The sequence below is a fragment of the Nannospalax galili genome, unplaced genomic scaffold (assembly GCF_000622305.1).
Source record: "Nannospalax galili isolate Female #2095 unplaced genomic scaffold, S.galili_v1.0 scaffold1364, whole genome shotgun sequence".
NCBI classification, from domain to species: Eukaryota; Metazoa; Chordata; class Mammalia; order Rodentia; family Spalacidae; genus Nannospalax; species Nannospalax galili.
In genome coordinates, this window is record NW_008350758.1 from 14,199 (window position 1) to 39,715 (window position 25,517).

Consider the following 25,517-nt stretch of genomic DNA (forward strand, 5'->3'; position numbering starts at 1 on the left):
ATCTTATGTAGCTGTAAAGAAAAGTACCATTTTCCTGCCAATGAAATCATGGACTTTTCAGGAAAATGGAGGCAACTGGAAATCATGCTAAGTGGAATAAACTGGTCTAAGAAAGGCAAATACATTTTTTTCTCATATGCAGAACCTAAATATAAAATTATATCTGCATGTGTATGTATATGTGTGGGGGGTCGTAAACTAGAAAGAAGATCATGAGGTGGAGAACAGGTCTTAAGGAGGGTGGAAAATAGAGAAGGTACATTCGAAAGGGAAATTGACTGGAGGAAGGAAAGGAATCAGCTGGTGGTGAGTGGAGACAGGCGGGATAGTGCCTGGGGAGGAGTCTAATTGAGAACAAAATGTACAGCTCTATGAAGATGTGTGATGACACCCAGCGCTTCATATACTAACCCAAAGCTTAAGGAAATTAAAAATATTACTGGGTATTTGAAGTAGGCAGGCCAGTCTGTGTCAGACAAATCAGGAGGCTAGGGGAAGGTGGGGATGAGGACAGCCTGTAGAGGGTCTAACACTAGAAGATTAAGCGAGTCTGAGTTAGGAAACTAGTCCAGAGATCTGAGACAGAAGAGCAGGAGTGGGCCTGGGCCCAAGGCTAGAAGGGGGCCTTACCAGGTATTTGAAACTCAATTCTGAAGGATTTTCTACTGTGTCTTATATAACAAAATCACAAGCATCTGGCTCTTCACTTACAAAATCCAGAGCTTTCTAAAATACCTTGTTATACTTTAAACCCCTCTACCTTACTACCGGATCCCAATCCCAAGATCCCTCTGCACTATTACTGTATAGAAACAATTGAGTTCTCCTGCAGTACTAGATAAGCTCTATAAGACTCTCCATTTTCCCAATCCAAGGCCACCTGGTTCTCAGAAGTCATTTTATGGTGGCAGGACACAGACTTTTTGGAGTGTTCAGGGATGAGCCTCACAGAAGTCACAGAATCTGAGTCCCTTTCAGGTAATTCTAAATCAGACTGAAAGAACTAATTGCCCTCACTTGGTGTCTCCAGGTGGGCAGGAATGCAATTTAATATTTACATGGATTTGGCCTATTTCTCACTATGTTCATACTCAAGATTCAAAAGTTGCGGCCCTATGAGGTGTTAGCCAGAGAGGCCCTAGAGGCCCCCAAAATAATGAAGGCCATTGCCAATAATGTTGGTTGTACACCAGAAGTGTGCGATAAAACCCTATTCCTGAAGACACTGCATGTTGTGAGCACGGGAGAGGGAGAAATCAAGCTTTGACTAAGCTGGAAACTCCCTACCACTGGATGGGTGGCTTTCATAGTGTCAGAAGGCATGCAGATGGCTGGGGGAGAACCATCCCCTATAATTCTGCACAACGGTGGACCCCATGTGCTGCACTATCAACATACCAAACAAGATGCTCCACCTGGTGCAATAGTGGCACATGTAGTGTATGTACAACCAGCAAATTTTCAACTGGATATGATGCCTGCTCCTAGAGGTGGAACACACAACTGGTACTGTAGACCAGGCCAATCCCCATGGGGTGAGGATATACACCCCATTGGGGAAGCCACTGCAATTGTTTTGTTAGATGAATGTGTACCTGCTAAAGTACCATCCAAGCATTTGTGTTTACATCCATAGGTTAAGTTATTACAGCAGCCACTATTACAGCAGTCCATGGCAAACAGGTGATGCAGAGGCCTGAAAGTTCAGTGTCTTCCCACAATGGGAAGAAGATCATCCCACACCTATCACCCCCTCCAAGGCTCAGGGACTTTTGTGGAAGAGGTTGGCGGAAAGAATGTAAGAGCTGGAGGAAGGGGTGGAGTGTTAACTGGAAGTGTCCCCCAACCACTATTCTGGCAAGCTATAGTCACACCTCCTTCCCACACTCATCAAGGAGTCCAGGGGAGAGTCAGTTACCCCTCCCACTCAGTCAGTAAACCCTAGCTGCAGGTGGGGGAGGGGCTAAGGGTATATAAGCCAAGAACGCCATGAGGCACCTCTCTTGCCATTTTGTGTGGCTGTCAGGAAGTGACAGGATCTATATTTGAGTGTGGACTTTCCAGCACAGCCATAAATGGGGGGCACCCACTCTTCTGTAAATAAACCCCCACCCTATACTCTATTAGCAAGCCCAATAAACTTGTTGGGATTTATTCCACCAAAGCTGACCATATGATGGCAAATCCTTTGGTCTTTGATTTCTTATTCCTGTTCCCCACCGCCAACGTCATTGTGTGTGTGTGTGTGTGTGTGTGTGTGTGTGTGTGTGTGTGTTGTGGCCCATCCTTATCCCAATTTTACTTTTCTTAAGATCACATATATTCCCAAGTCCACAACACACCTCAGCCTCTTTAAAGGTTTTTGAAGACAGACCTCTTACCAGATTCAGGGACTTGTCATATGTCATAGTATCACTGGGTCCTTCAAGTCAAGACTGTAACTGAGTACCAGAAGATATATAGTCCCAAGCCCAACTCCCTCTTTTTGGAATCACATCCCCACATTACCCTGGGAGACTGGGAGCCCTTCCCCAGAACAAAAAAGCCACTCAAATTATTTGTACCAGAACTTCTCAAGTCCTGCTCATATCACCAACTCAAGTCGAGTTACACAGTCTGGCATTATGGGTTCATCTGTCTAGAGTTAAGACTCAAATGGCCTATTCCTGTGAGACCCCAGGAGACATATGTCACCTTTTCCACCAAGACTCAGATGAAACTCACCTTCAAATACCTCCACATCCCAGTGAGTAGTCAAGAATCCTTCTCTCACCTTTCTGAGCTCTATGATGGAATTTTATGAAGTCTCTCCACATTATGCCCTCAGTATTCTATAGAACCCAACCCAAAGAAATATAAGAGAGGGAGAATATGAGAGTCCAGGAGGGTCTCTGCAGGGAGACCTCTTGGAATATCCTGGACTGAGGTCATCACTTCCTTTAAGCTATAACATCTGTTGCTACTCCCATACAAAAATGTAAAACACAGTAGCGGTTCTGTACTGGGGCCTCACTGTGTTCTTGCCCATATACCTCTGTCTTTAAGAACCAGCCTGTCCCCCAGAAAAGTGACTCCTTTGCCCCTGCTAGGTCTAGTACACTTACATTCACAATCTCAATTCAAGGTTATTCCTTTTTCCAAATAGCCTTGAATCTCCTGCTATGCTGCCTCTTGATAAGTTTTGTGTCAGCAGCCAGAGTAAACCTAACACCTCCTCTAAGCCACCTGGCATCAAGAGACTGGGCTGAGGCCAGGGACACAGCCTTTCGTGAGGCTGAACACCATGCATCTTCCTTGGCCTTGAACGTGCAAGAAAGACAAGAATGATTCCTGCTTCTACCTTCAAAGTATAAGATTATACACCTGATTTATGCAGTGCTGGGGATCAAATCCCAGGGCTTCATGCGTACTAGGTGGGCACTCTATCAAGCGGGCCACATATCCATCCCCTGCACAAGCCCTGTGGACTGTCCCTCTGATGCATCTATCTTCTCACTGAAGCGAGGAAGGGAGCCTAGGGTAACAAACCAAATCCTTCTGTTAACCTACTCTCCAACAAAACAAAATGAAACACATATTAAAAAGAAGTCTGTTTGACCAGATTGGCTTGGGTCAAGACTAGTTTGCAGAAAGGAACAGTGTACCCTGTGCAGAGGTAGACCATGGGAGGGAGAAGAGACAAGTCGGTTGGGAGGGAAGTGGGGCCCAGCAAAGTCTGTCCCAGATACCACAAAGACAAGGAATTCAGACCTGTGGCCAGTATGTCTCAGACTGGGCAGGGTCTGAGCTCAGTGGTCAGCTCTGACCATCAGGATGAGCAGATACTCAGAAAGCTAACTCTGGCCTGCAGCTGTGTGATCAGGACATGTTGCAGCTGTCCTGCTATAACTCCCAGGGCCTCATTCAAACCTTGGGCCCCTCTCAGAATCTGCCACAGTAGCACAAAGCAGGCATACCCATGATGCCCCTCGTTAGCGTCCGATGGTTTGATACCCTCTTGGGCGGTTCCCAGTTGTCTCGTGGGGGACATCCAACAGCAGCATGGAGCTGTCACCAGCAGGTAGGTGTCCTCCTGGGCAGTCCTCTCCTCTCTGCCCACAAACTGCTGTCCTGTCCATGTCTCAGCCTGCCTCCATCCTGGGTTCCAGGACGGGTGGAGGTTACTGCTGCCGCCTTCTAGTTCTCACCAGCTATACAGGCTAAGAAATTCCTCAGCTCTTTTAGAGGCTTTTATTTCTAGCTCTGATATTTGACCTTTGCTCGGTTCAAATTCCCCATCTTTATTGAATGCATAGTCTTTACCGTCAATTCTATGTTAAGTTCATAATAGTTGTTTGAAAGTCCTTGTCCAATGTCTGGATCTTTTCTGAATCTGTGGATTGTTTTGCATTTCAATAATATATTATTTTTCTTATGTTTCTCAATATTTCATAATCTTACTGAATTAAAGATATCATGGACAGTTGAATATTGGAGTCTGAGCTAAATAGTGTTTATGCTTAGAATTGGGCATGCTTCCTCTGTCAGGCTGTGAGGTACAGAGTTGGGCTGAAGTTATGTTTCTGGTCAGCTTTGGAATTTGTTAGGGTTTTCTCAGGAGTTGCCTTGTGTTGAGGGCAGGGCTGGAAGATGTGTGTACAAGGTCTTTCCGGGCTTTTACCCTCCTTCCTGGCAGAGGTTACTCTATCATCTACAATGTCCCCATCTACATTTTTTCATTGAAAGTGAAAACCACAAAGATTAATATTTATATGTACTTTCCAGGGAAAACCCCAGTCCCATTCATACCCAAGGTCTCTGAGCCAGCCTCTGAAACAGAAGTCCCAGGCCACCCACACATCTGCTTGTGGCCTTTCCTGAGGCCATGTCCCTGGTGGTGTCCCAAACCTGGCATTCCACTCAGAAATGTTAAACCTTCCTTTCACCTAAGTATATTTCTGTATGCTACAGACCATAAAAGAATTTCAAATCACGATATTAATTTATTTTAAAGCTAGTATATTTTATAGACAAGACAGAAACAAAGTGACAAACGTTGTAGGGCCTATGTGGACACGTATGTTAAAACAATAAGAAACCAAAGAATAACAGGGCATTAGTCGTGATGGTCATCAACCACTTGGCTTGTGGTAGCATAAACTTGGAAGCAAGCATCCCTGGACCAAGAAACCCAGACAGCACCTTGCCTTACCTTCACCCCAACACTGACACCTTCCTGCTGCCCCTTCAAGTCATGGAAAGTGTCTCCATGGCTCAGCCCCCAACATGGGGCAAGGGTTACTAAAGAAGAAAAGGGTCAGGATTAAGAGTGAGATTTTCTCCGGCCATGTTGTAGAGCTTAACTCATTACAACAGTCACATGGGCCTTGAACTCTACCACAGCGCATTCTGTCCCAGGGTGTGCCTCCCACAGCCCTGAGCTGGTTGTGTATCATGCACATAGACACTTCCTTCCTAAAGTAAGTTCACTGAGGCTCTTAGAGCTCCTGTGCCCAATTCCCCCTCCTCCCTGTGATTGACTTAGCTGCTTGAGATTTTCTCCGGCCATGTTGTAGAGCTTAACTCATTACAACAGTCACATGGGCCTTGAACTCTACCACAGTGCATTCTGTCCCAGGGTGTGCCTCCCACAGCCCTGAGTTGGTTGTGTATCATGCACATAGACACTTCCTTCCTAAAGTAAGTTCACTGCGGCTCTTAGAGCTCCTGTGCCCAATTCCCCCTCCTCCCTGTGATTGACTTAGCTGCTTCTTTCCATATCCACAGACACTAACTAGAAATTGGCTAATTTAAACATAAGTCTTCTCTTATCGTGCTCAGAAGTCAAAATAAGGAAATCCTGTTTCCCTTGTCCAACTGGTCAGCGTCCAATTTCCTACAGGCCTTTCAAGAACTAGCTCATCCTTCTTAAACCCAGTGCTATAGTGGAACCAACCTGTGCTCGGGTATCTCTGCCTCTTACTGTATATACTTGACTTTTTCCTTTGTGATCAGAAAAGAGTTAGATACATACAAACATACCCACTATACATATTCCAATACATATGCAAAAATGCGTTTCATGAAAATCTCGAAAACCACATTGAAGATTTCACATATTAGTCTCATTCTCTGTCTCTCTGTCTCTCTGTCTCTGTCTCTCTCTCTCTCTCTCCATCTCTCTCTCCATCTCTCTCTCTCCATCTCTCTTTAGAAAGAAAAGGGCCATAATAGAAAATTGAGATGTGCTATTTTTAGTTTATTTGGTAGGAAATCATCCTTCTAACAAATGTATCAGAAGTGCACGTGAACACACGCAGACCTGACACATGAACACGTGCAGCCCTGATGTCTCTTCCACGGGTAATCCTACAGGTCAGTGAGGGAAGGGAAGGAGCACAGCTGCCTGTGTGCCAGAACTAGAAAACCACGCCGTGTCAGTCGGATAAAAGAAAATGAAAACGTTTGTTTCCTCTGTCTCCACTGCAGGGCAGCAGGCATATTTCCCTATTCGTTCAGGTCAGGAGTGACCCGCAGATGCAGTCACAGATGATAAAAATGTCTTTAAAAGGTTTTAAGTTAGACGAATTTATTTTCTATAACTGCGTACATGCAGTTAAAAGTTAAGACCGAGCCTTTGCCAAGCTGTCTTATTGCGAGCACCCTCTGCTCACATGTGCCTGATCCTAAGGGTCCTGAGCCACAGTCTCCCCTAAGTCTGCCGCTCCACCCTCATTTCCAGCTCACCCCACTCAGCCATCTTCTACACAGAAAGCAGATGCAGGGCCTCTCCGACCCTCTCTGGGCTTTCTCTCCTGTGACTGCAGGCCCCATAGCATGTTTCTGTGAGTCTTATCTGTCCTTCACAATCACTTTAAATTCTGCCTCTTCATATCTACACCCAGACTGCTCCAGGTGACGTGTTCTCTCCACTGGGCAACACACACACACACACACACACACACACACACACACAGGAAGTTTCCAAAAATGCTACCTCTGACTGAGGGACTCTGGGATTGAGTCTGGCCATCATTTAATACAAAGGTGTTTCTGTTCTGAAGCAGCTCCCCTGCCAGCCCCCAAAGCCTTCAGCAGAATGCATCCTTAATCTTGTGTCATCTACTATTTTGTGTGTAGAAATCCCTAAACTTCCATAATTGTCACAAAGCTGGAATAAATAAAACAAAAAGAGAGTACTCAGAACTGAGGAGATCCCAGTTCTAGAGATTTCAACTCCAGAAAATTCTCACTGTGTGCTTGAGTCTAGAATGGCTTAATATACATCAGAGCTTTCTCTCATTTTTGGTGGTGTCCATTTGGGGAGCATCAACTACCTTGTACAATGTGGTTTTCTCTGCATCACTTTGGCAAGCACCTTTCTTACTGACTGGAGAGCAGGCAGAGAGAAAGGCCCTGCCCTTCATGGGATGCCCGCACCACAGAGATGGCATCACGGCTTCCTCCTTCTCCACAGCTGGCTCCTTGAAACTTGAAGCACCTCCAGCATCCTGAAGTCTAGTGAGTCCCTCTCAGTCCCTCTCTCCTTTCCTGCTCCTGGCACAACCAGATACTCCTCAGCAAGCTTCAACGCTGGCTGGCGCTGAACGCTTTCTGCTGCTCAGAGCTGTCTGAGCTGTCTGTTATCCCCATCCCACCCCCAGGTCCCTGTGACAGGGGCAACTTGTACCCAGCAAGGGCTGTACCCTAAGAGGGGAACAGTTTAGGTCTCTGAAAGGTGTCTCTACTCATCTCTGACCATCAGTCTTACCTCCAGTCTCCTTTGCTTTATAGCCAGCTTCCTAAAGAATGGTCTCCAGAGAGTCTCACTTCCTGATTGAACATTGGTGGAAGGTACCACCAGGGTGAGCATGCCAGGATGAGCACATGCAGTCGGACTGCTCAAAGGCTTTCCCAGCTGCTACAAACAGGACAGCAGAGAGGACTTAAATTATTTATTGGACACTTAGAGTTTCATACTTCGTCACTAGCTCATTATCTTTAGTGGAAATTCCAAACTCACTCTGCTGTGCATTCTTCCCGGTTGTCATTATCACATTATGTTTTAAATTTTTCATCATTTGCATTCATTGCAAATAGCACTGGGTTACACAGGAGTTTTCATACAGGTATGTATTGTGCTTGAAGCACATTCCCCTCTATACCTCCCTGATCTTTCCCTTTCTCCCCTCTCCCTCCTCTGGTCAGTCCCTTTGTACTATCATGTCATATATACACACATGATTTAATGTATCTATATAAAATCCAGGAATTAAAAATGAGAAAACTTACAGTAACTGTCTTTCCGACAGGCTTAGTTCGCTTAGAATGATAATCTATTTTCCTGTAAATGATGCAACTTCATTCTTTCTATCTCTGAAAAAAATCCTTGTGTATATAAACATTTCCTTCACCCACTGTTCTGGTGTTGGATACTTATCAATAACTTACTCCTTCATGATGGTTAAGTATCATGTGACGGGTTGGCTTGGAGTAATATCCAGGAGTGGTACAGCCAGACCATTGATAGAACAAATTTTAGGTTCTGAGAATCCTCCACATTGATGCCCATCAGGGTAGGGTGGCACTAGTTTACCTTCCCACCAGCCATGTGTACGTCATAACAAGCATTTGTTTATCATTTATGTTCTTAATGATTGCCATTCTGATTTGGATGAGATAGAATCTCAAAGTCTTTTTAATTTGCATTTCTATATTTATTGATTAAGCTCTTTTGAGGGCTTTATTTTTTAAACTTATTTATAGATTCTAGCTATCAAGTCTTTCAATCTGTAGGCTGTCCCTCCACTGTATTGACTTGCCTTTGCTGTGCAGAAGCTTTTGAATTTCACGAGGTCCCATTCTTCTAGTGTCAGCAAGGTTTCCTGACACCTGGGATTGCCTATGCTTATATTTGGAAGTGTTTTCCCCGCCTTTTCCTCTAACAATGTGAGTTTCAGGCTTCTGATCTAGACTCACCTAAGAGACAATGTCTGGGCATATCTGTGACTCTGTCTGGTTGTGTTTCATGTATATTTTGGGGTGAGTTGGTCTTTCAATTTTGACTTCCCTTCTTCTGGTGAATTGGCTGTTTTGTTCTCTGTGCTTCTTCTTAGGATACCTGCATGAGGCAAAGCCATGGTGACTGATGTAACTCGATACACAATGAAAAATGGAGTCACAGAGGTCAGTCATCCTGTCTTGGCTCTGTGCCGACGGACCAAGGGTAGAGCCATCGAGCCCCAAGGCAGCCAGTGGAGTTCCAACTATTTCTCTTTAAAGTTCATCTTCTGTTCTTGAATTTTATATTGTCTTATCAGCTCAGGAAGGAAACAATCATTTTCACTTTAAATAGTTCTCCTAATGCACACTCTGTTCTTCTCTTCCCTTTCTTTTTTATTTTTCTGAAGAAGGAGTTTTTGGTTCATGATTCCTGGTATAGTTCATCACTGTGAGAAAGTCAAGTCAGCAAGAACTTGAAGCAGCTAGTTTCATCACATCCACAGTGGTGGTACCATCCACTGTGATGAGGAATCCTGCATGGAGGTGGAGCTCCAGGGTCCATATGGCCAACATCTGATGGAGATACTAATGATCTGGACACATGAGAAATTGAGCGTCACATAGAGATTTGGAAGAGGATTCAGACGAGAGGAGCTTGTAAAAGCACCACAGTGCTCACTGGGTACTTAGGAAAGGGGAAAGGGTCAGAACCAATATCATGAAAGTGGTGGAAGAATTTAAGTTCCCACAAACAAAAGGAACAGCAGCTGGAGAGATGGCTGAGCAGTTAAGAATGTTTCCTGCTCTTCCAGTGGGACCTGAGTTCCTTTCCTATTACCCAAGTCAAATGGCTCATGACTCCCTATAACTCCAGCTCCATCTGGCACTCTCTTCTGGCCTTCATGAGCACCTGAACATACATGGCATTTACACACACACACACACACACACACACACACACACACACAAATAACAAAAGTAAATTTTTTTTAAAAATTATTTTATGTGTATGAATATATTGTTTACATGTATGTAAGTGCACCCATGTCATGCAATGCCCATGAAGGTCAGAAGAGGGCTGTGGATCTCCTGGGACTGGAGTTACCTACTGTTGTTAACCACCATGTGGATGCTGGGAATCCACCTCAGGTCTTCTGCAAGAGCATCTCTCTAGCCCTAAAAAATAATTTTTTTAAAAAAAGGAAATCACTTGAAAAAGACCTAAATTGAGGTAAGATTTTGGATACTGGACAAGAAAAATCAAAGAAGTTAGTTTATGGCAAAAAATTAATCATTGGCCACAGGAGTTTGGGGATTCTAGTTATTCGTGATTTTTCTAAAATATGATTATTTTCTATCTGTAGGGATCAAACTACAATGGCAACTCAGTACTACAGTGTGAATTCCGACCTGGACAAGTCAGGAAGCAGCCATTGTAAGAGGTGCTGGGTGCTGGGTGCTGGGTAGGGGCAGCCAGACTGCAGGGAGTGGGAGGCAGGGAGAAGCGTGGTCCCTCTTGTCACAGCCAGTCCCTACCCAAACAAGAGAGACTTTGCAAATCTTCAGTCATTTCTCATTTTCCTTGTTATCTCATGTTTCTTGATCCTCTATACTTTCTTCTGACGATACACCCATAATACTGAGCCTAAAAAATTAAACAGCCTGTTCTCTCTCTCTCTCTCTCTCTCTCTCTCTCTCTCTCTCTCTCTCTCTCTTCCTCCCTCCCTCCCTCCCTCCTCCCCCCTTCTCATACTTTAGCCCAGGCTGTCCTAGAACTTAGAGAAATTCTCTGGCAGCTGCCTCCTGAGTGCTGGGATCACAGGAGTGAGCCAGCAGGCCTGACTCAGCACAGCCTCTTCCTACAACATCCACCTAACAGAACATCCCAGTGACCTCACTCGGCTTTTCTGGTCTTTATTCAGCCTGAGGGAGGATTAGAAAAGAGGAGCAAAGCGGTAATTGATTCTCCATTCATGGCCCTAATTTTCCTGACCTCAGTGATAAAAAATTAATCAGGGGGAATCGGCGAGTCACTGAAGCCTCCACCGACTCTCCCTTCACAGAAGCTGACTGACAGTTGAACTTTTGCTTGTGTAGCAAACTGTCCCACAGTTTAGTAGCTTTTAAGCATCAACCATTTGCTTGACTCCAGATTCTATGAGTGTGTAAGGCAGCTCTAGGGTCTTAGGTCGCTATGCTAATTCTGCGCACTTGCTCATGTGTCAGTGGTAACTTAGTGGTTCAGTGTCAGATATGGACTTAATGGGCTCATGGACATGTGCAGCTTGGGCTTCTAAAACTTTTTCAACTTGATGCAAGATTGAGTGATCACTTCAAATGGGATATGAGAATGTTTATTCTGGAGCCCAGTATCAGTGACGATGGTCCAGGAATACAGATTTAGGTGAACCCCAAACTTGATGGTAACAATTTCATGAAGTTTTTATAGTAACAGAACAAAGATCATTAATCAAGACACAAAGTACCTTGGTGGAAACATCAGGTAGGTGGGTTAGAGCCAAGGGGGAAAAGCTCCTCTACAGGCCTCCGATGCCATCTGGTGATATTGTTAACCTTTTGCTTGCTGGAAGCCACAAAAGCTACGAATCTGTTAATACATTCCAAAAGGTTTTACCCAATAGTCACACGGAAGTTAGGTCAGACACAGATGTGGGCAAGGAATATTTAAGAGGACTAGAGATAGCCCAAGATAAATTGTAATTAAGCCCAAGACTTGCACCTTTCCACCCTCTCCACAATTACTGATGTTATAACCATTTAATCAGTCTTATCCACTTTATAGAAGGTTCAGTGCAAGTCGTGTGCTTTTCAGGGGGGACTTTATGTATATATTTGAGACGGGGTCTCACTATATAGCATTGGCTGGCCTGGAACTCACTATGTAGACCATGCTATCCTTGAACTCACAAGAGATTCAACTGCCTCTCCCTCTTGAATGCTGGGATTAAAGGTGTGTGCCACAACACCTAGCCTAGAGGGGTAGGGGGCATGTTTTGCTTTTTTTTTTTTTTTTTTTTTTTTTTTTTTTTTTAAAAAAAAAAAAAAAAAATTTAAACCTTAAAACTTTGCATTTCTTCCTGTTAGCCAAGCATCACATCATATACATGGGAGGGCCAAATATTATCATTTAAAAATGATCTCCCATCTCTATAATTGCTGATTCCTAGCAGCTGATGAGGATGAGGCTGAGCAGCAGAGAGGAAAGCAGTCTTTAAGAGACATGAAGATGCCGTTGGTCGGAGGACAGAGTCGCAGCTCCATATTGTCACTCTGAGCAGCCAGAGGAGGTGCCCTAATTTTTAGGTACCTCAACTTGGGCCGAACTAGAATTCATGGGAGTGAATAGGCTCAGTCAGTTTGAAGCAGAGTCACAGATTTTACTAAATATACTTAATACAATCTTAGCATAAGGGTTAGGAGAAAGAACCATTCAGGGAGAAAGTAAAAAATCCCCAATTGTGGATATTGGCTTCCCGAGGGAGAGTGGCCATTACAGGGGAAATATTAAGAGTATGGCATCTCTCATCTTCAGGTTTCATCCTAAAACGGCCCATAACAATCTTTTCCTTTGATATAAAATTTTCTTTTGCTTGGAGATTGTTCTACATTTATCTCTGTTGCTGTGATAAAACACTGAGAGCAACTTAGGGAAGGAAAGGGTTTATTTCAACTTACAGGTTACTGTGCATCATTGAAGGAAGTTAGGGCAGGAAATCAATCAGGAAGTTGAGGCAGAAACCATGGAGGAACTTTGCTTGGTGACTCACTCACAAGCTTATGCTTAGCCTTATACAGCCCAAGACCACCTGCCTAGGGAATAGTGCCACCCACAGTGGGCTGAGCCCCCCTTCATCAACTCACAATTAAGACAATCCCCCACAGACATGCCCACAAGTCAGTATGGCTTGGGAAATCCCTCATTTGAAACAATTTCCTTCTCAGGTGACTCTAAGGTGCATCAAATTGGCAGTTAAAGTTAACGAGGACAGAGACAGATAAAGAAGAGGAAAGTGCTGGTGAGGGTAGAGGATTGAGGATGGATTTATGAGAATTATCTTTAGTTTTGACATAACCTTAAAGGAATTAATTTTTTACTATTAATTTCTAGAGTCTTGTATCTCATCACAGCCACAGAAAATTAACCGATATAGATGCTTATTAAATACTGATGTGAACTCCCACCAAACAGTTGTCTCACATAACCTTAGCCTTCTTTTATACAAGTTTCTTAGTCACAAGACTTTTTAATTTTTTTGTATTTAAAAAAATTGGTGTGTATGTCTCTGTGTAGGTATGGGTACATGAGCACAAGAGCCCATGGAGGCCAGAGACGTCGAATTCCTGGAAGCTGGAGTTATAGGTGGTTGTAAGCCACCTAATGTTGGTGCTGGGAACTGAACTTGGGTCCTCTACAAGAGCAGTAATATATTCTTAACCACTGAGCTGTCTCTCCAGTCCCAGTCATAAGACATTTGAAAACATTCTTGTATCCTATCATTCCAGTTCTCAAAAATGGGAAATTCTGTCTAAAGGATCTTGAAGACTTATATAACACTTATGCATAGCTCTTAATTGGGGGAAGAAAAGCTCCTTCTAAAATATAAATTGGGCAAAGTAAATCTGCCCCTGTGGACAGCCCAGATTCAAGCTTTGCATTATTTCCTGCATTATTTCAACAGCGGCTCACAGCTCCCTTCTGAAACAACTGTATTTCCTTCTCTGTAGGCTAGGAAGCTGCCAAGAGTCAGAAAAAGGAGTTCAAAAGAATCCTGAAAAGAGAAGTGAATGCAGAATCTCGTTCTCAACCATGTGAAACTCTGTCTTTGTATAGTGAAGGCTCATATAACACTCACACCTAGTTTTAGTGGGAGTAAGAAAAATAAATCTGCGTATGCACGTACCCCATTGAAGCTCTGTGTTATTTTCTGGATTAGCGGAGTGGGGCAGCTGTCAGCAGCAATTCACAGCTTTGTTCAGAAAACATTTCATTTGCACTTCCATGGGATATCAGTCTGCAAAAAGACAGAGGAAGGATTCAAAGAACCTTAAGAAGAGGCAGTGAAGGAAGGAGTCCAGGGATGGATGTGCCAGTTTTCTGAGTCCTGCAACACACCACAGGACATTGTCTCCAGACCCGGTGAAGGCAGAGGCGACAGCAACAGGCGGGCCCCCAACCAGCACTGGAGATGGGCACAAGGTGGCCAGACTCTGCGTGGGAGATTGTCGGAGGTTGAGTCTAACACTTGGCTTCTGTTTCCTTCATGTTTCGGTGACTGAAAAGCAAGGTCAGGGAAATTCCCAACTGAGAATTGTCTTACTGGATAAAACTGGAGCAGGAAAAAGTGCAACCGGGAACAGCATCCTTGGAGAGAGGGCATTTCACTCTGGCATTTCAGCAAAATCCATTACCAAGGTCTATGAGCAAAGGAGAAGCACGTGGAACAGGAGAGAACTTACTTGTCGTGGATACTCGGGGCATATTTGACACTGAGGTACGAGATGCTGACACACACAAGGAGATCGCTCACTGTGTCACCCTGACCTCCCCAGGGCCTCATGTCCTGCTCCTCGTGGTCCCTCTGGGCCGTCACACTGTGGAGGAACATAAGGCCACAGAGAAGATTCTGGAAACATTTGGAAACGAAGCTAGAAAATTCATGATTGTCTTATTCACCAGGAAAGATGACTTGGATGGCATTGACTTCCATGAGTACTTAGAGGAGGCTCCAGGACTCTTCAAGGTTTATTGGCCATGTTTGGTGATCGTTGCTGTGTCTTCAACAAGGCAACAGGAGCCGAGCAGGAGGCCCAGAGGACACAGCTGCTGACCCTGGTCCAGCGCATGGTGAAGGGGAACAGTGAAGGATACTACACCAACAAGATGTCCGAGAAGGTCGAGAAGGTGATTCAGAAAGAAACCCGTGATTTGCAAGAATATTACAGAGCAGAGACAGAGAGAGAGAAGGCATGGATAAGGGAGGAGTATGAGGAGGCAATTAGAAACCTGAAGGATCAGCTGGAGCAGGAAAGGAGATGGATGGAAACGGAGAAGGAATTCTCAAGAACAGAACTTTCTATAGAGAAACAAGGTGCAAGAAGAGAAGTTTTAAATCATAATATGATATTCGAAATAATCTTAAAGCACTAGCCGTTGCCTGCTTGATCTTGCCCCTGTTTGGTGAGAGTGAAAAATAGAATGTTGTCTGTATAGTTTCCATTTCTCTGATGACCCCCCCCCCCACACACACACACAGGACTCACTCTCAAGGGTCCAGTGCTCTATTTTTAAGGACTAAGGAATGCAGTGAAGTTCACCACTGGAGGTTGGTAGATGTCCAGTTGATTTGTATCAAGAGATTCACAAATTCTCAGTTTGTGGAGCTTTAAAGCAGGTCGTTTTTATGCTTGCCACCTACGCATTTTTCCTAAGACACAGGAAGGTCACTGAGGGGACCACAGATGATGGCTCCAGGCTTTATCCAGTATTTCTCCTCCAGGCTCTGGGCAGACAGTCTATTTTCAGACTCATTTCTACTCACTTATTTTTGCCTTTAGGACAACAATGATCATGTTTCTCAATTGTTTTTTAGAAAGTTCTTTGCATGAGATAATCGTATAGATAAATATGGTTGTAGAATTCTTCCTCAATGAATGCCATTTTCACAGCAGGTCTCAAAATGTTCCTTATTATCTAAGCTTTAAGGAAAAAAGTGTTGTCTTCAAAACAAATCTTAGAACTCAAATAACCCCTGGGAGCAAAACTCAGTTCAACAGACAACAATGTTCGCTGTGTTCTCAGGTGTGTGGGTAGAAACTCTGGCCAACCTTAGTTTATCCACTTTCATGAAAAATCAGTTCTCTTTTTCCTTCAAAGCTGTGCTGATTACTCAGCCCGTCATTCCACGCCTTGAGTACTTGCTGCTTCTGCCCCCAACCAGTCAGTTCATTATATTTAAAGCACAAGACCCATGCCAGCTCAATCGGACAGGGCCAGAGTGGTAAGGGGGAAATGAGTGGCAGGCTGGCCCCAGATGGGAACTGTTAGAGACTGATCACTGCTGGGTGAGGGAGAGCAGACCTTCCTTAAGATCTCTAGATAGGCTGACTGGACTCCAGTGGATGAACTTGCACAAAGGACACCTGTGTAAAATGCTTCACTGGGTGGGACTTAACATGTATGGCAGAATACATAGGCCTGATGAGGGGGGTGTGGATGGGGGAGGGGGTCTTAATTTGATTAAGAACTATCGTATGAAATGTACAAAAGCTCCATAAAAATTATTTAAAAACTTCTTTCGCTTCTCTCTTATGTGTGTGGAATTGGAGTCTGTTTTGTCTTAGAAGATGCTTCCCAGCCAAGGTTCTCTTTCCTGATGTAAGCTGTGTTCGTGGGCATATTCTATAACCATGCTGAAACTACCAGTTTATTTCTTAAACATTTTAACAATTCTCTCTATCCCTTGTTCTACTATGTTCCACGAGCCTTAAGTATAGAGGTTCCATTGTAGATGTTGCCATTTAAGGCTGGGCATCTCACAGACACTCATTTTCTGTGTGATAAGTTGTGGCACTCTGTAATAGCCTCTGTCTGTTGTAAAAGAAGCTTCTTTGATGAGTGGTGACTGGCATACATGTCTGTAAGTATAAGGACCCACATTTAGCATACAGTAAGAAATTACATTTGTCTAGGGGTGTGACAGACTTAAGGCGTTCTCTAAAACCTAAGACCTCTCCAGCCATGTGTATTCAGCCAACGAATCTCTCAGCTCTCATCAGTGAAGCCTCCTCATGCAACAGAGGTTGATGAACACAAAAGGCAAAGAAGTAAAGAATAAGAAACTGCAGAGTGTGAGTTCCTGGACAGGACTTCTAGAGTGAAGTTCACTCACCCAGGGAAGAAGGACTGGAAGAGCCAGGGGAGGAGGTGCATGTCCACAAGGAAACAGTCTTACAGGTTCCTGGGACCTTGCTCATATGAACTTACAGCAATGGTAACAGCACGCACGAGACCCATACAAACTCAGATAAAACCAGTATAGAACTGGGGAAATGAGCAGGAGGCCACAACTTTGATGGGGAACTACTGGCAGCTGGTCACTGCTGGGTGAGGGAGAGTTGATCTGCTTTAAGGGGGGACACAAGAAATGCTGTCGAGCCTCCAGTGGATAAACTCACACCAAGGGACATCTGGGTACACAAACTTGACTTGATAGGCCTTCACATGTATGACAAAATGCATGAAGTCCTGTGAGCGGGCTATGGAGGGGTACAGATAGGAAACGGGGGCTAAATATGATTAAGATGTAAGGAATCCACAAATTTTCAATAAAAATATATTTTTTAATTCTTTGGCAGAGGATGTGTTCAAGTGCTTTGAACAATTGATATTGATCACCATATGCTCATTCAGAAAGGAGTTTTACAGCACTTAAAATGTGTTACAAACCTAAAAAATTGACAATTTTATACATGCATAGAATGTAATTTAGTCCTTTTTACCACCTATTGGCCTGTCAGCCCCTCCCACTCCATTAAACCCTTCTTCTTTCTACTAAGTCTGCCTTCCATGCCTTCTTGCTGTGTGTTTTGACTTGCTGTGACTTGCTGATTTTGATTAGGGTTGCTTGCCTGAAGGTGCTTGGGGATTTATTTACTAGGGCATGGCTACACCACTGAAGAGAATGGTCCCCTCGTAAGCCTTTCCCCATCCAAGATGGAACTTTTACAGGGCCAGTCTCGTGCAGGACTGAGCGCAAGGACCACATCGTTCCCAGAGGCTGGCATTTCACAGCACCCCTCCTCATCCCCCTCCTTTCACATTATCTCAGTTCCCCCGTTCAGGATTGTCCCTGCAGCTTGAGGGGTGATATGGATATCCTGTTTAGGGCTGGGCATTCAAAAGTCACTTATTCTAAGCCTTTCGGCCAGTTATTAGCCTCCACGTTAACTGTCACCCTCTACAAAAAATGCTTCTTTGTAGAGCTGCATCAATCTGATCCCCGGCTCTCACCTGGATTCTCATTACCTCCCTGCCACGCTACCAACTTATGTCTAAACTTGTGAAGGACTGTCCTGCAGTGACCACATGTGTGCTGTGACCTGTGCTAAGCTGTGCACGTGCTTCCTGGTGTGGGGACTGGCGCCTCCACTGTATTTTGTGAGATCAGTGCAGTTGATTGGCATGTGTTCACCACCACACAAGTGAAAAGTCCTGACGCAGAGAGCAGAAGACAGACAGGACATGGCAGAGATCCTGAGCTGTGTGCTGTAACTGCCAGTGTGCCTACACAGAAAAATGTCAAGCTGTAAAAAGTTGTCTCCAGCAACTATTCAGTGAGCCAACGCAGAACTTGGTGGAAGCCGGGGGCTGTAAAAGGGCTTAGTATGGTTTGTGGTGAGACCAGAAGGGCCCTTGGCACACCAAGAAGAGGAAGCTGAGTGCCTATCTCAGGGTATGATCTGCTTCCTAGGCTAGGTCTTATACCAAGAAGGGGACTGATCACTGACTTAATCACCCAGCAGTGTCTCCAACTCAAAAGGCTATGAGGAACCTCAAGGGTCAAAACTTCAAACTGCAGGGCTGTTCCTAATGCTGCTTCCTGGCAAAGATCCTCATCCTATCTCCCCAAACCCTCCCTCCCCTGGTCTGCTCACTGCCTCTGGTCTCCAAGAGGAATCGCTAGTTCTCAGAAGCAGCATGGTGGAGCTCCACACATGATCAATCAGTTCTCTGAAAACTGGGTCAGTGGTGATGAGTTAGTGAACTGGACCATGTCATGAGTGAGCAATGGTTTCCTGCTCACCTGAGTATAGCCAGAAATGAGGATTTTAGTCAAAGGAGGAAGGGACTGGGAAAAACCAATTTTTAAAGTTTTCTACTCAGATTTCCTCCTGATTATCGTGGTAAAATGGGTTAAAAGCAGCCAACAGTGTTACATGTCACTGCCTGAATGCTTCCCTACCTTGAAATTTTCTCCACTAGGTAAACTAGTCCGTAGTCTTTCAACTTGGCCTTCCACAAAGTCTCAAGGCATGGGCACAATGCATTAGAATTCTTTGCCAAGGTATGACAAGGACGGCCTCCACTCCAGCTTCCAATAGAGTCCTTATCTACATCTGAACCCTGACCGTAATCCTGTTCATACTTGTGCAACAATCTGGAATTCCAAGCCCTCACCACGGTATACCCTCACCTACCCATTAAACTCTGCCTCCAGAATTCTAAGCCTTCTCTAACCTGGTCCTCCAAACTTTTCCAATGTTTCCTGGAAACCAGCTAGTTACAAAATGCCTCCATTTCATCTCAGGTACAGTCACAACAATGACCTCACTTCTTCCTTCCAGTTTTCTAGGCTAGTCAGCTTTCTGTAACTTTGGAAAAATACCTTATAATCAACTAGTTTTGTTTAGTTTAAGGACAGAGTCTCACATTCATGCCAGGTTAGCCTGGAGCTCACTAGGTAGCCCTTCTTGGTCTCAAACTTATAATCCTCCTGTTTCAGTCTCTTCAATGCTGGCCTTACAGGCTTGAACAATATGCCAGGCTGTATAATCAATATAGAGTGAGGAAAGATTTGAGCTCCTGATTTCAGAGCCATCACTCCATGTGATTTGACCCTGTTACTTTGGACTTGATGTAGCACAACACATCAAGGTGGGAGGATGCGATACAGGAGTGTATTTACCTCAAGGAGGTAGAGACAAACAGGAAGTCTCACGGGGCCCGATATCTGCTCTGAGGGCATGCCTAAATTTCCCATGTATGAAGCAAATCCAGACAGTTGAGGTGCTTCAGAAATAAGCCTTACATTTCTAACTACAGTGGGGCTTGGGACCTGATTCCACTGGACATGGCGGTGTTCAGCATCAGTAATCCATGTGATGGCAGAAACCCAGGGCAGTGGTTCTGAATGTGAGATCCCTGGTCCAGCCACATCATGGGGATTATTAGAAATGTAATGCAAAATGTACTAATTCAGGGCTTCCAAAAAAGTTTCCTGGCTAGTAACAAGCTCTTTGTATTTTTTGAAACAGGCGAAAGCTTGATGATGCCTGTGGTGACCAGTGAGAACTCATGCATTGTTCCCATGTTACTCATTTATATGTTTTTGAGATAGGGTCTTACTGTGTAGTCCTGGATAGCCTGCAACTTGATGTGTAGGCTGGGCTCAAAGGCGTGTACCACCATGCCTGGCAATTGTTTCCATTTTGAGATGAGGGAAGTTAGATTTATGTTTTTCTAGAGGTCAGTTTTGCTGATCAGTGGCCCAATAGGAACTAGAATTCAAGTCCATCTGATTTCAAAACCCCATTGAGTATGTGGAGGATGACTTTGGTCATCTGTGTTCACTGATGAACTTTGGGTGGGGAAAATGTGGGAGAACTATGGGGCAGGAGACAGAAAAAGAAACGGGCAAGGAGAGCCATCTCTGCTAGACTCTTGTTGGCTTGTTTTAATTTTCTTAATTTTCTTTATTGATTTGCAGTGTTCACCTTGATGGGGGATATTTGCATACACACAGCCTGTACTAATTAAATCCAGATTCTTTTAATCCACTTTCCCAACCCCTAATAGTCATTGCCCACATTCAGACTGACTTTTCTAATTTCCGTATGAGACGTAATGTGCTGCACTTGTCTCCAAGTCTTGTTTGCTTCCCCTAACATGCTGTCCTCCAGTTTAATCTGTTTTGTTGAAATGGCAGGGTTTTCTTTAGCACTGAGGAATATTTAGTTGTATATGCATAGCCTGTTTTCTTCATGCATCTGTTGATGGGCACCTGCCTATGTTGGTTCTATACCACACCTATTATGAATAGTGGTCATAAAGCTATCCCTTTGGCATGCTGACTTCTATTTCATTGGATTTGTACCAAGAAGCGGGATTCCTTTGTCATGTAGTAGATGTACTTTAGTTTGTTTATGAATATCCATTGTTCTCCATCATGGCTATACTAATGTATACCCTCCCAACAGTACTCCACACATCCTCATCTGTGTTTGTTATTGTATGTTATTTTATAACAGCAGTTCTAAGATGAGAGGGTATTTCATTATAGTTTTTGCTTTTATTTTGGTTTTGGTGTTTTAAGACAAGCTCACCCTGTAGCCCCAACTGACCTGGAACTCACTATGAAGACCAGACTGGCCTCAGTCTCACAGAGATCCACCTGCCTCTGCCTCCTGAGTGCTGGATTAAAGGGGTACACCACCATGCCCAGCTTTCGCTATAGTTTTTAAATTTTTGTTATTTTTATTTCATGTGCATGTGTGTATTACTGCATGTATATAAGTGCACCCACATTCTGCAATGCCTGCGGAGGACAGAAGAGGCTGCCAGATCCCCTAGAACTGGAGTTACAGACAGTTGTTAGCTGCCATGTGGGTGCTGGGTCTCAAAACTGGGTCTTCTGCAAGAATAGCCAGTGTTCTTAACCTCTGAGCCATTTCTCCAGCCCCTCACTATAGTTTTGATTTGTATTTTCCACACAGTTAATTTATCGTTTTTGATTTCCTATATTTTTGCTATCTGTATTTCTTCTTTTTAAAATTATTTATTTAATAACCACATAATTAGAAGAAGCATTTCATTACAACAGCACTGACATATTCAATAACAATTTCCAGAGCTAAGATGCATTTCTTTCAAAATTGGCTGAAAATTTTTAGGTTTACAGTTGAATCAATACAGTTATACAATATTAAATTAATTCAGTTATACAATATTGTGTACTATTGTTTATAGTATAAACCCTATAAGACATAAAATTGAATAAGGTTTTAACCTTTAAAAATATCTCCATTTCATTTTAAAATATACTATTTCACACAGAAAAACTCCTTTTTAGTGCAACTAACGCTTAGACGTTTGCACATGTGTTTCTAATCTCCATATATCTGATTGTTACTAGTCACAACTGGTTACTTTCTGAGATCCTGGGCACCTGAGCATGGATATAAAGTCATCAGGTAGATTTCAATGGTGATGTTTCTCACATCTACTAATCAACATGAAGAAATGTTTATGCCCTTCCTCCAATATAACTCATTTTTATTGATTGATTTTTTGTGTGTATTTCATCCAGCACACCCCAAACAATCTTATTCATCTACACACCCACATCCCAAGTGGCCCCTCCCATAGCCTCCCGCCAACTGGAGCCCATATATTCTGTCATCCCTATTACTGTCCACTGCGTTGTCAGGTGCCCCAGCCATTCCCCAGTGCTTGTCCATCTGCTGAGTCTAGTCAGCCTGCCTAGAGTTCCCTGTTTCAGGAAGATCAGCTCTTCCTCATCTAGCAGCAATCAGTTGCCAATATTCCTTTAGATAAGATTGGGGTCCGCTGTTCATTTTCCCAGTTCTATGCTGGGTTATTGTCTGGGACTCTCTTGGGCCACCCTGGCCAACAACTCAAAGGAAGCTATTGCCTGTCTGGCATTTGGTTATACTTCCCTTTTGGGTGCTTAAGGACATACAATTGGACCAGATAAACTGATTTGTTTTTACTATTAATGTCATCCAGCCCCTCACTACAGTTTTGATTTTTATTTTCCACAAAGTTAATTTATAGTTTTTGATTTCCTATAATTTTTGCTATCTGTAGTTCTTTTAAAAAATATTTTATTTATTATTTTGTTTTCTGTGTATGAATGCAATGCACATGGAGGTCAGAAGAGGGCATCGGATCCCTTAGAACTGGTTGTTAGCTGCCATATGGGTGCTGGGAATGGAACCCAGTTTCTCTGTAGAGCAGCCAGTGCTCTTAACCATCTCACCAGCCTAGTTCTGAGATTTGCTTTGCAGACAGCACTATTCTTCCTCAACACATATATGATAAGGAACAGTTTGAGTCTCTCTGTGAAAATGTAATTAAACTGATAATCATCTTTACATATAAGATTACCTCATCATAGAATCAAATTTTCTGACAAAACAATTCAGAAACATGATGACTACAGGCAACTTCCAGTGAGTGGACTGAGTCTTCAGGTAGAGACTGTCTGCCAGGAACCTGGAGCAGAACTGCTGGATACAGCTTGGTGCCATCTTCTGAGTAACTTTCCTCTGTGTCCTTGAGGAAGAATGCACAGGTGGCACACACCAACGCCTTCTGCTGTGGAGTTCCACAAACTGAGACTCTGTCGTGCTCCTGCTAAATCAATCAACTATCTACCCTCCTTAGTTGTATAACTTGGAAAGTAAAGCATTTGGACCCTTGAAAGCAGGGCAGGATTATCAAAGAATAATCACAAAATAAAGACAAGTTTCACTTGGTCTCATCTTCCATAAGCTGGTGGAAGAGAATGGAAGCCATTTCCCAGGCTTTTAGGATTAACTCATGTATCTTCTGATTCTCAACCTCGTTTCTGGAAGCTCTTTGTGTCTCTGCGTACGAAGCCTCCTTTTCTAAGACATCGCTCTCCACTTGAGCCTTCATCTTCTGCCTCTTCAGCTGATCTTCCAAGTTTCTAATGTGCTCTTAGTGTCCCTCCCTTATCCATGCTTTCTCACTCCAGATCCACTCTGTAATGTTCTTGTCTCTCCTGGGTTTGTTTCGGAATCACTTCCTCCATCACCTTGTTGGTGTAGCACCCTCCACCGTTCCCCCTCACCATGCACTGGACCAGGGTCCTGAGCTGTGTCCTCCTCAGCTCCTGTTGCCCTGTTGTTGAACACACAGTAGCAAACACCAAACATGCTCGATAACTCTTGAATGACTTCTGGAGCCTGTGCAATGTGCTCTTGGAAATCAGTGCCCTCCAAGTCATCTTTCCTGGTGAATAAGACAATCATGAGTTTTCTAGCTTCATCTCCAAATCTTTCCAGAATCTTCTCTGTGGCCTTATGTTCCTCCACAGTGTAACAGCCCAGCAGGACCACCAGGAGCAGAGGATGAGGCCCTAAGGAGGTCACGAGAATGCAGGGAGCAATCTCTTTGTGTGTGTCAGCATCTCGTACCTTAGTGTCAAATACGCTCGGTATATCCACAACAACAAGCTCTCTCCTGTTCCACGTGCTTCTCCTTTGCTCACAGACCTTGGTAATGGATTTTGCTGAAATGCCAGAGCGAAATGCCCTCTCTCCAAGGATGCTATTCTTGGTTGCGCTTTCTCCTGCTCCAGTTTTACCCAGTAAGACAATTCTCAGTTGGGGATTTCCCTGATCTTGGTTTTCAGTCTCTGGAACATCAAGGTAAACAAGGAAACAGAAGCTAAGTGTTAGACTCAACTTCCAACAGTTTCCCATGCAGAGCCTGGTCACCCCATGCCCATCTCCACTGCGGGCTGTGGGCTTCTCCCTTGCTGTTGCCTCTGCATGCCTCTAGTCCCTTTGCCTAGAGACCGTTTTGTGGGACTTGCAACTTGCACATCCCTTGATTCCTGCATTTTCTGCCTCTTCTCAGGAGTCTTTTGCAACTCCTTATTCTCCTAGCCCAGAAAGGAGGAAATTAAACAGCTTCATAAGAAGTGTGAGTTGCTGCTGACAGCTCCTCCAATACGGTAATACAGGAAGTAACAAAGCTTGGATTTGGCGCGTCTGTAGTGACAGATTTATTTTTGCTGTACATTTTCAAAGGAGCCAGGTAGGGGTATTAAATGAACCTCCAATATCCATAAGACAGTTTCCCATGTTTGGGAACCAGAAGTTGGGATAAAAGAGTATTTTCAAAAGTTCTGTGTCTGAGGACATTGTGCAAAGGAAGGTTGAGATTATATAAGAAAAATGCGGATGTGAGTTCACATCTGTAGCTTTTAGCGTCGTGGTGGAAAATTCCATTCTAAGGCTCTTTTGATGGGGGAAAAGGAAAATATTTAAGGTGAATTTAAAGGGCACCAAAATCCAGCCCCAGTCCTTCCACTGTGAGGCAATGCTAACAGAGTATATATCCCCAAATCATTCCCTCACTCAATGCCTGCGTCTTTGGCATGTGAATCTGTAACTCACCATTAAAACACAACCCCTGGGTCTGGTTGAGCCATATGACCTGCTTTGATGACAGTGCAGTAGAAAGTTCAAGGCCAGCGGAGCCTGCAAGGATGTGGTGACTGCGGCTCACCTTCTCCGGCTCTGCTGCAACCGCCACTTTGCTGAACAAAACGCCCAGCCCAATGTGAGGTTTCCGGCAGCGCTCACCTGGGATGCGTTGGGAGCCTTTCTGCAGCCTTGGTTGTAAACACACAGTGTGAACGGCTGGCACTTCCCCTGCAATACGACAAAAACAAACACCGCCTGAAGAACACCTTGGCTCAGACTCGACACTATGCCATTTTTTAATTGTACATTTATGTGAAGTGGTGTTCTTGTATTCGGCAATCACATAATCAAAATATTAATCAACTCTGAAAAATGTTGAAAATGTTCTGGATTCCCCAATATTAAATACTTGGTCAAGATTTCTTTCTTTATGTAAAATACGCAGGCACAGTCTTCTCAGTATGCAAATTTTGTCTCATCATTAATAAACAGTAACATTTTTTTAGAGTCAAGAAATATTTTTAATGGTTTGCCTT

General features: G+C 43.9%; 1 protein-coding gene and 1 pseudogene across 1 annotated transcript; one reads left to right on the forward strand and one right to left on the reverse strand.

Annotated features, from left to right (window-relative positions):
• The first annotated feature begins 3,961 nt into the window (after positions 1 to 3,961).
• LOC103745878 (GTPase IMAP family member 4-like) lies at positions 3,962 to 15,151 on the forward strand. The gene is given in 5 exon segments (XM_008847895.1): positions 3,962 to 4,060; positions 10,347 to 10,417; positions 14,122 to 14,446; positions 14,448 to 14,742; positions 14,745 to 15,151. Coding segments are annotated over 5 exon segments (1,197 nt in total).
• Positions 15,152 to 23,272: 8,121 nt separating this feature from the next.
• Positions 23,273 to 25,517, reverse strand: part of LOC103745879 — a 52,112-nt pseudogene continuing 49,867 nt past the window's right edge.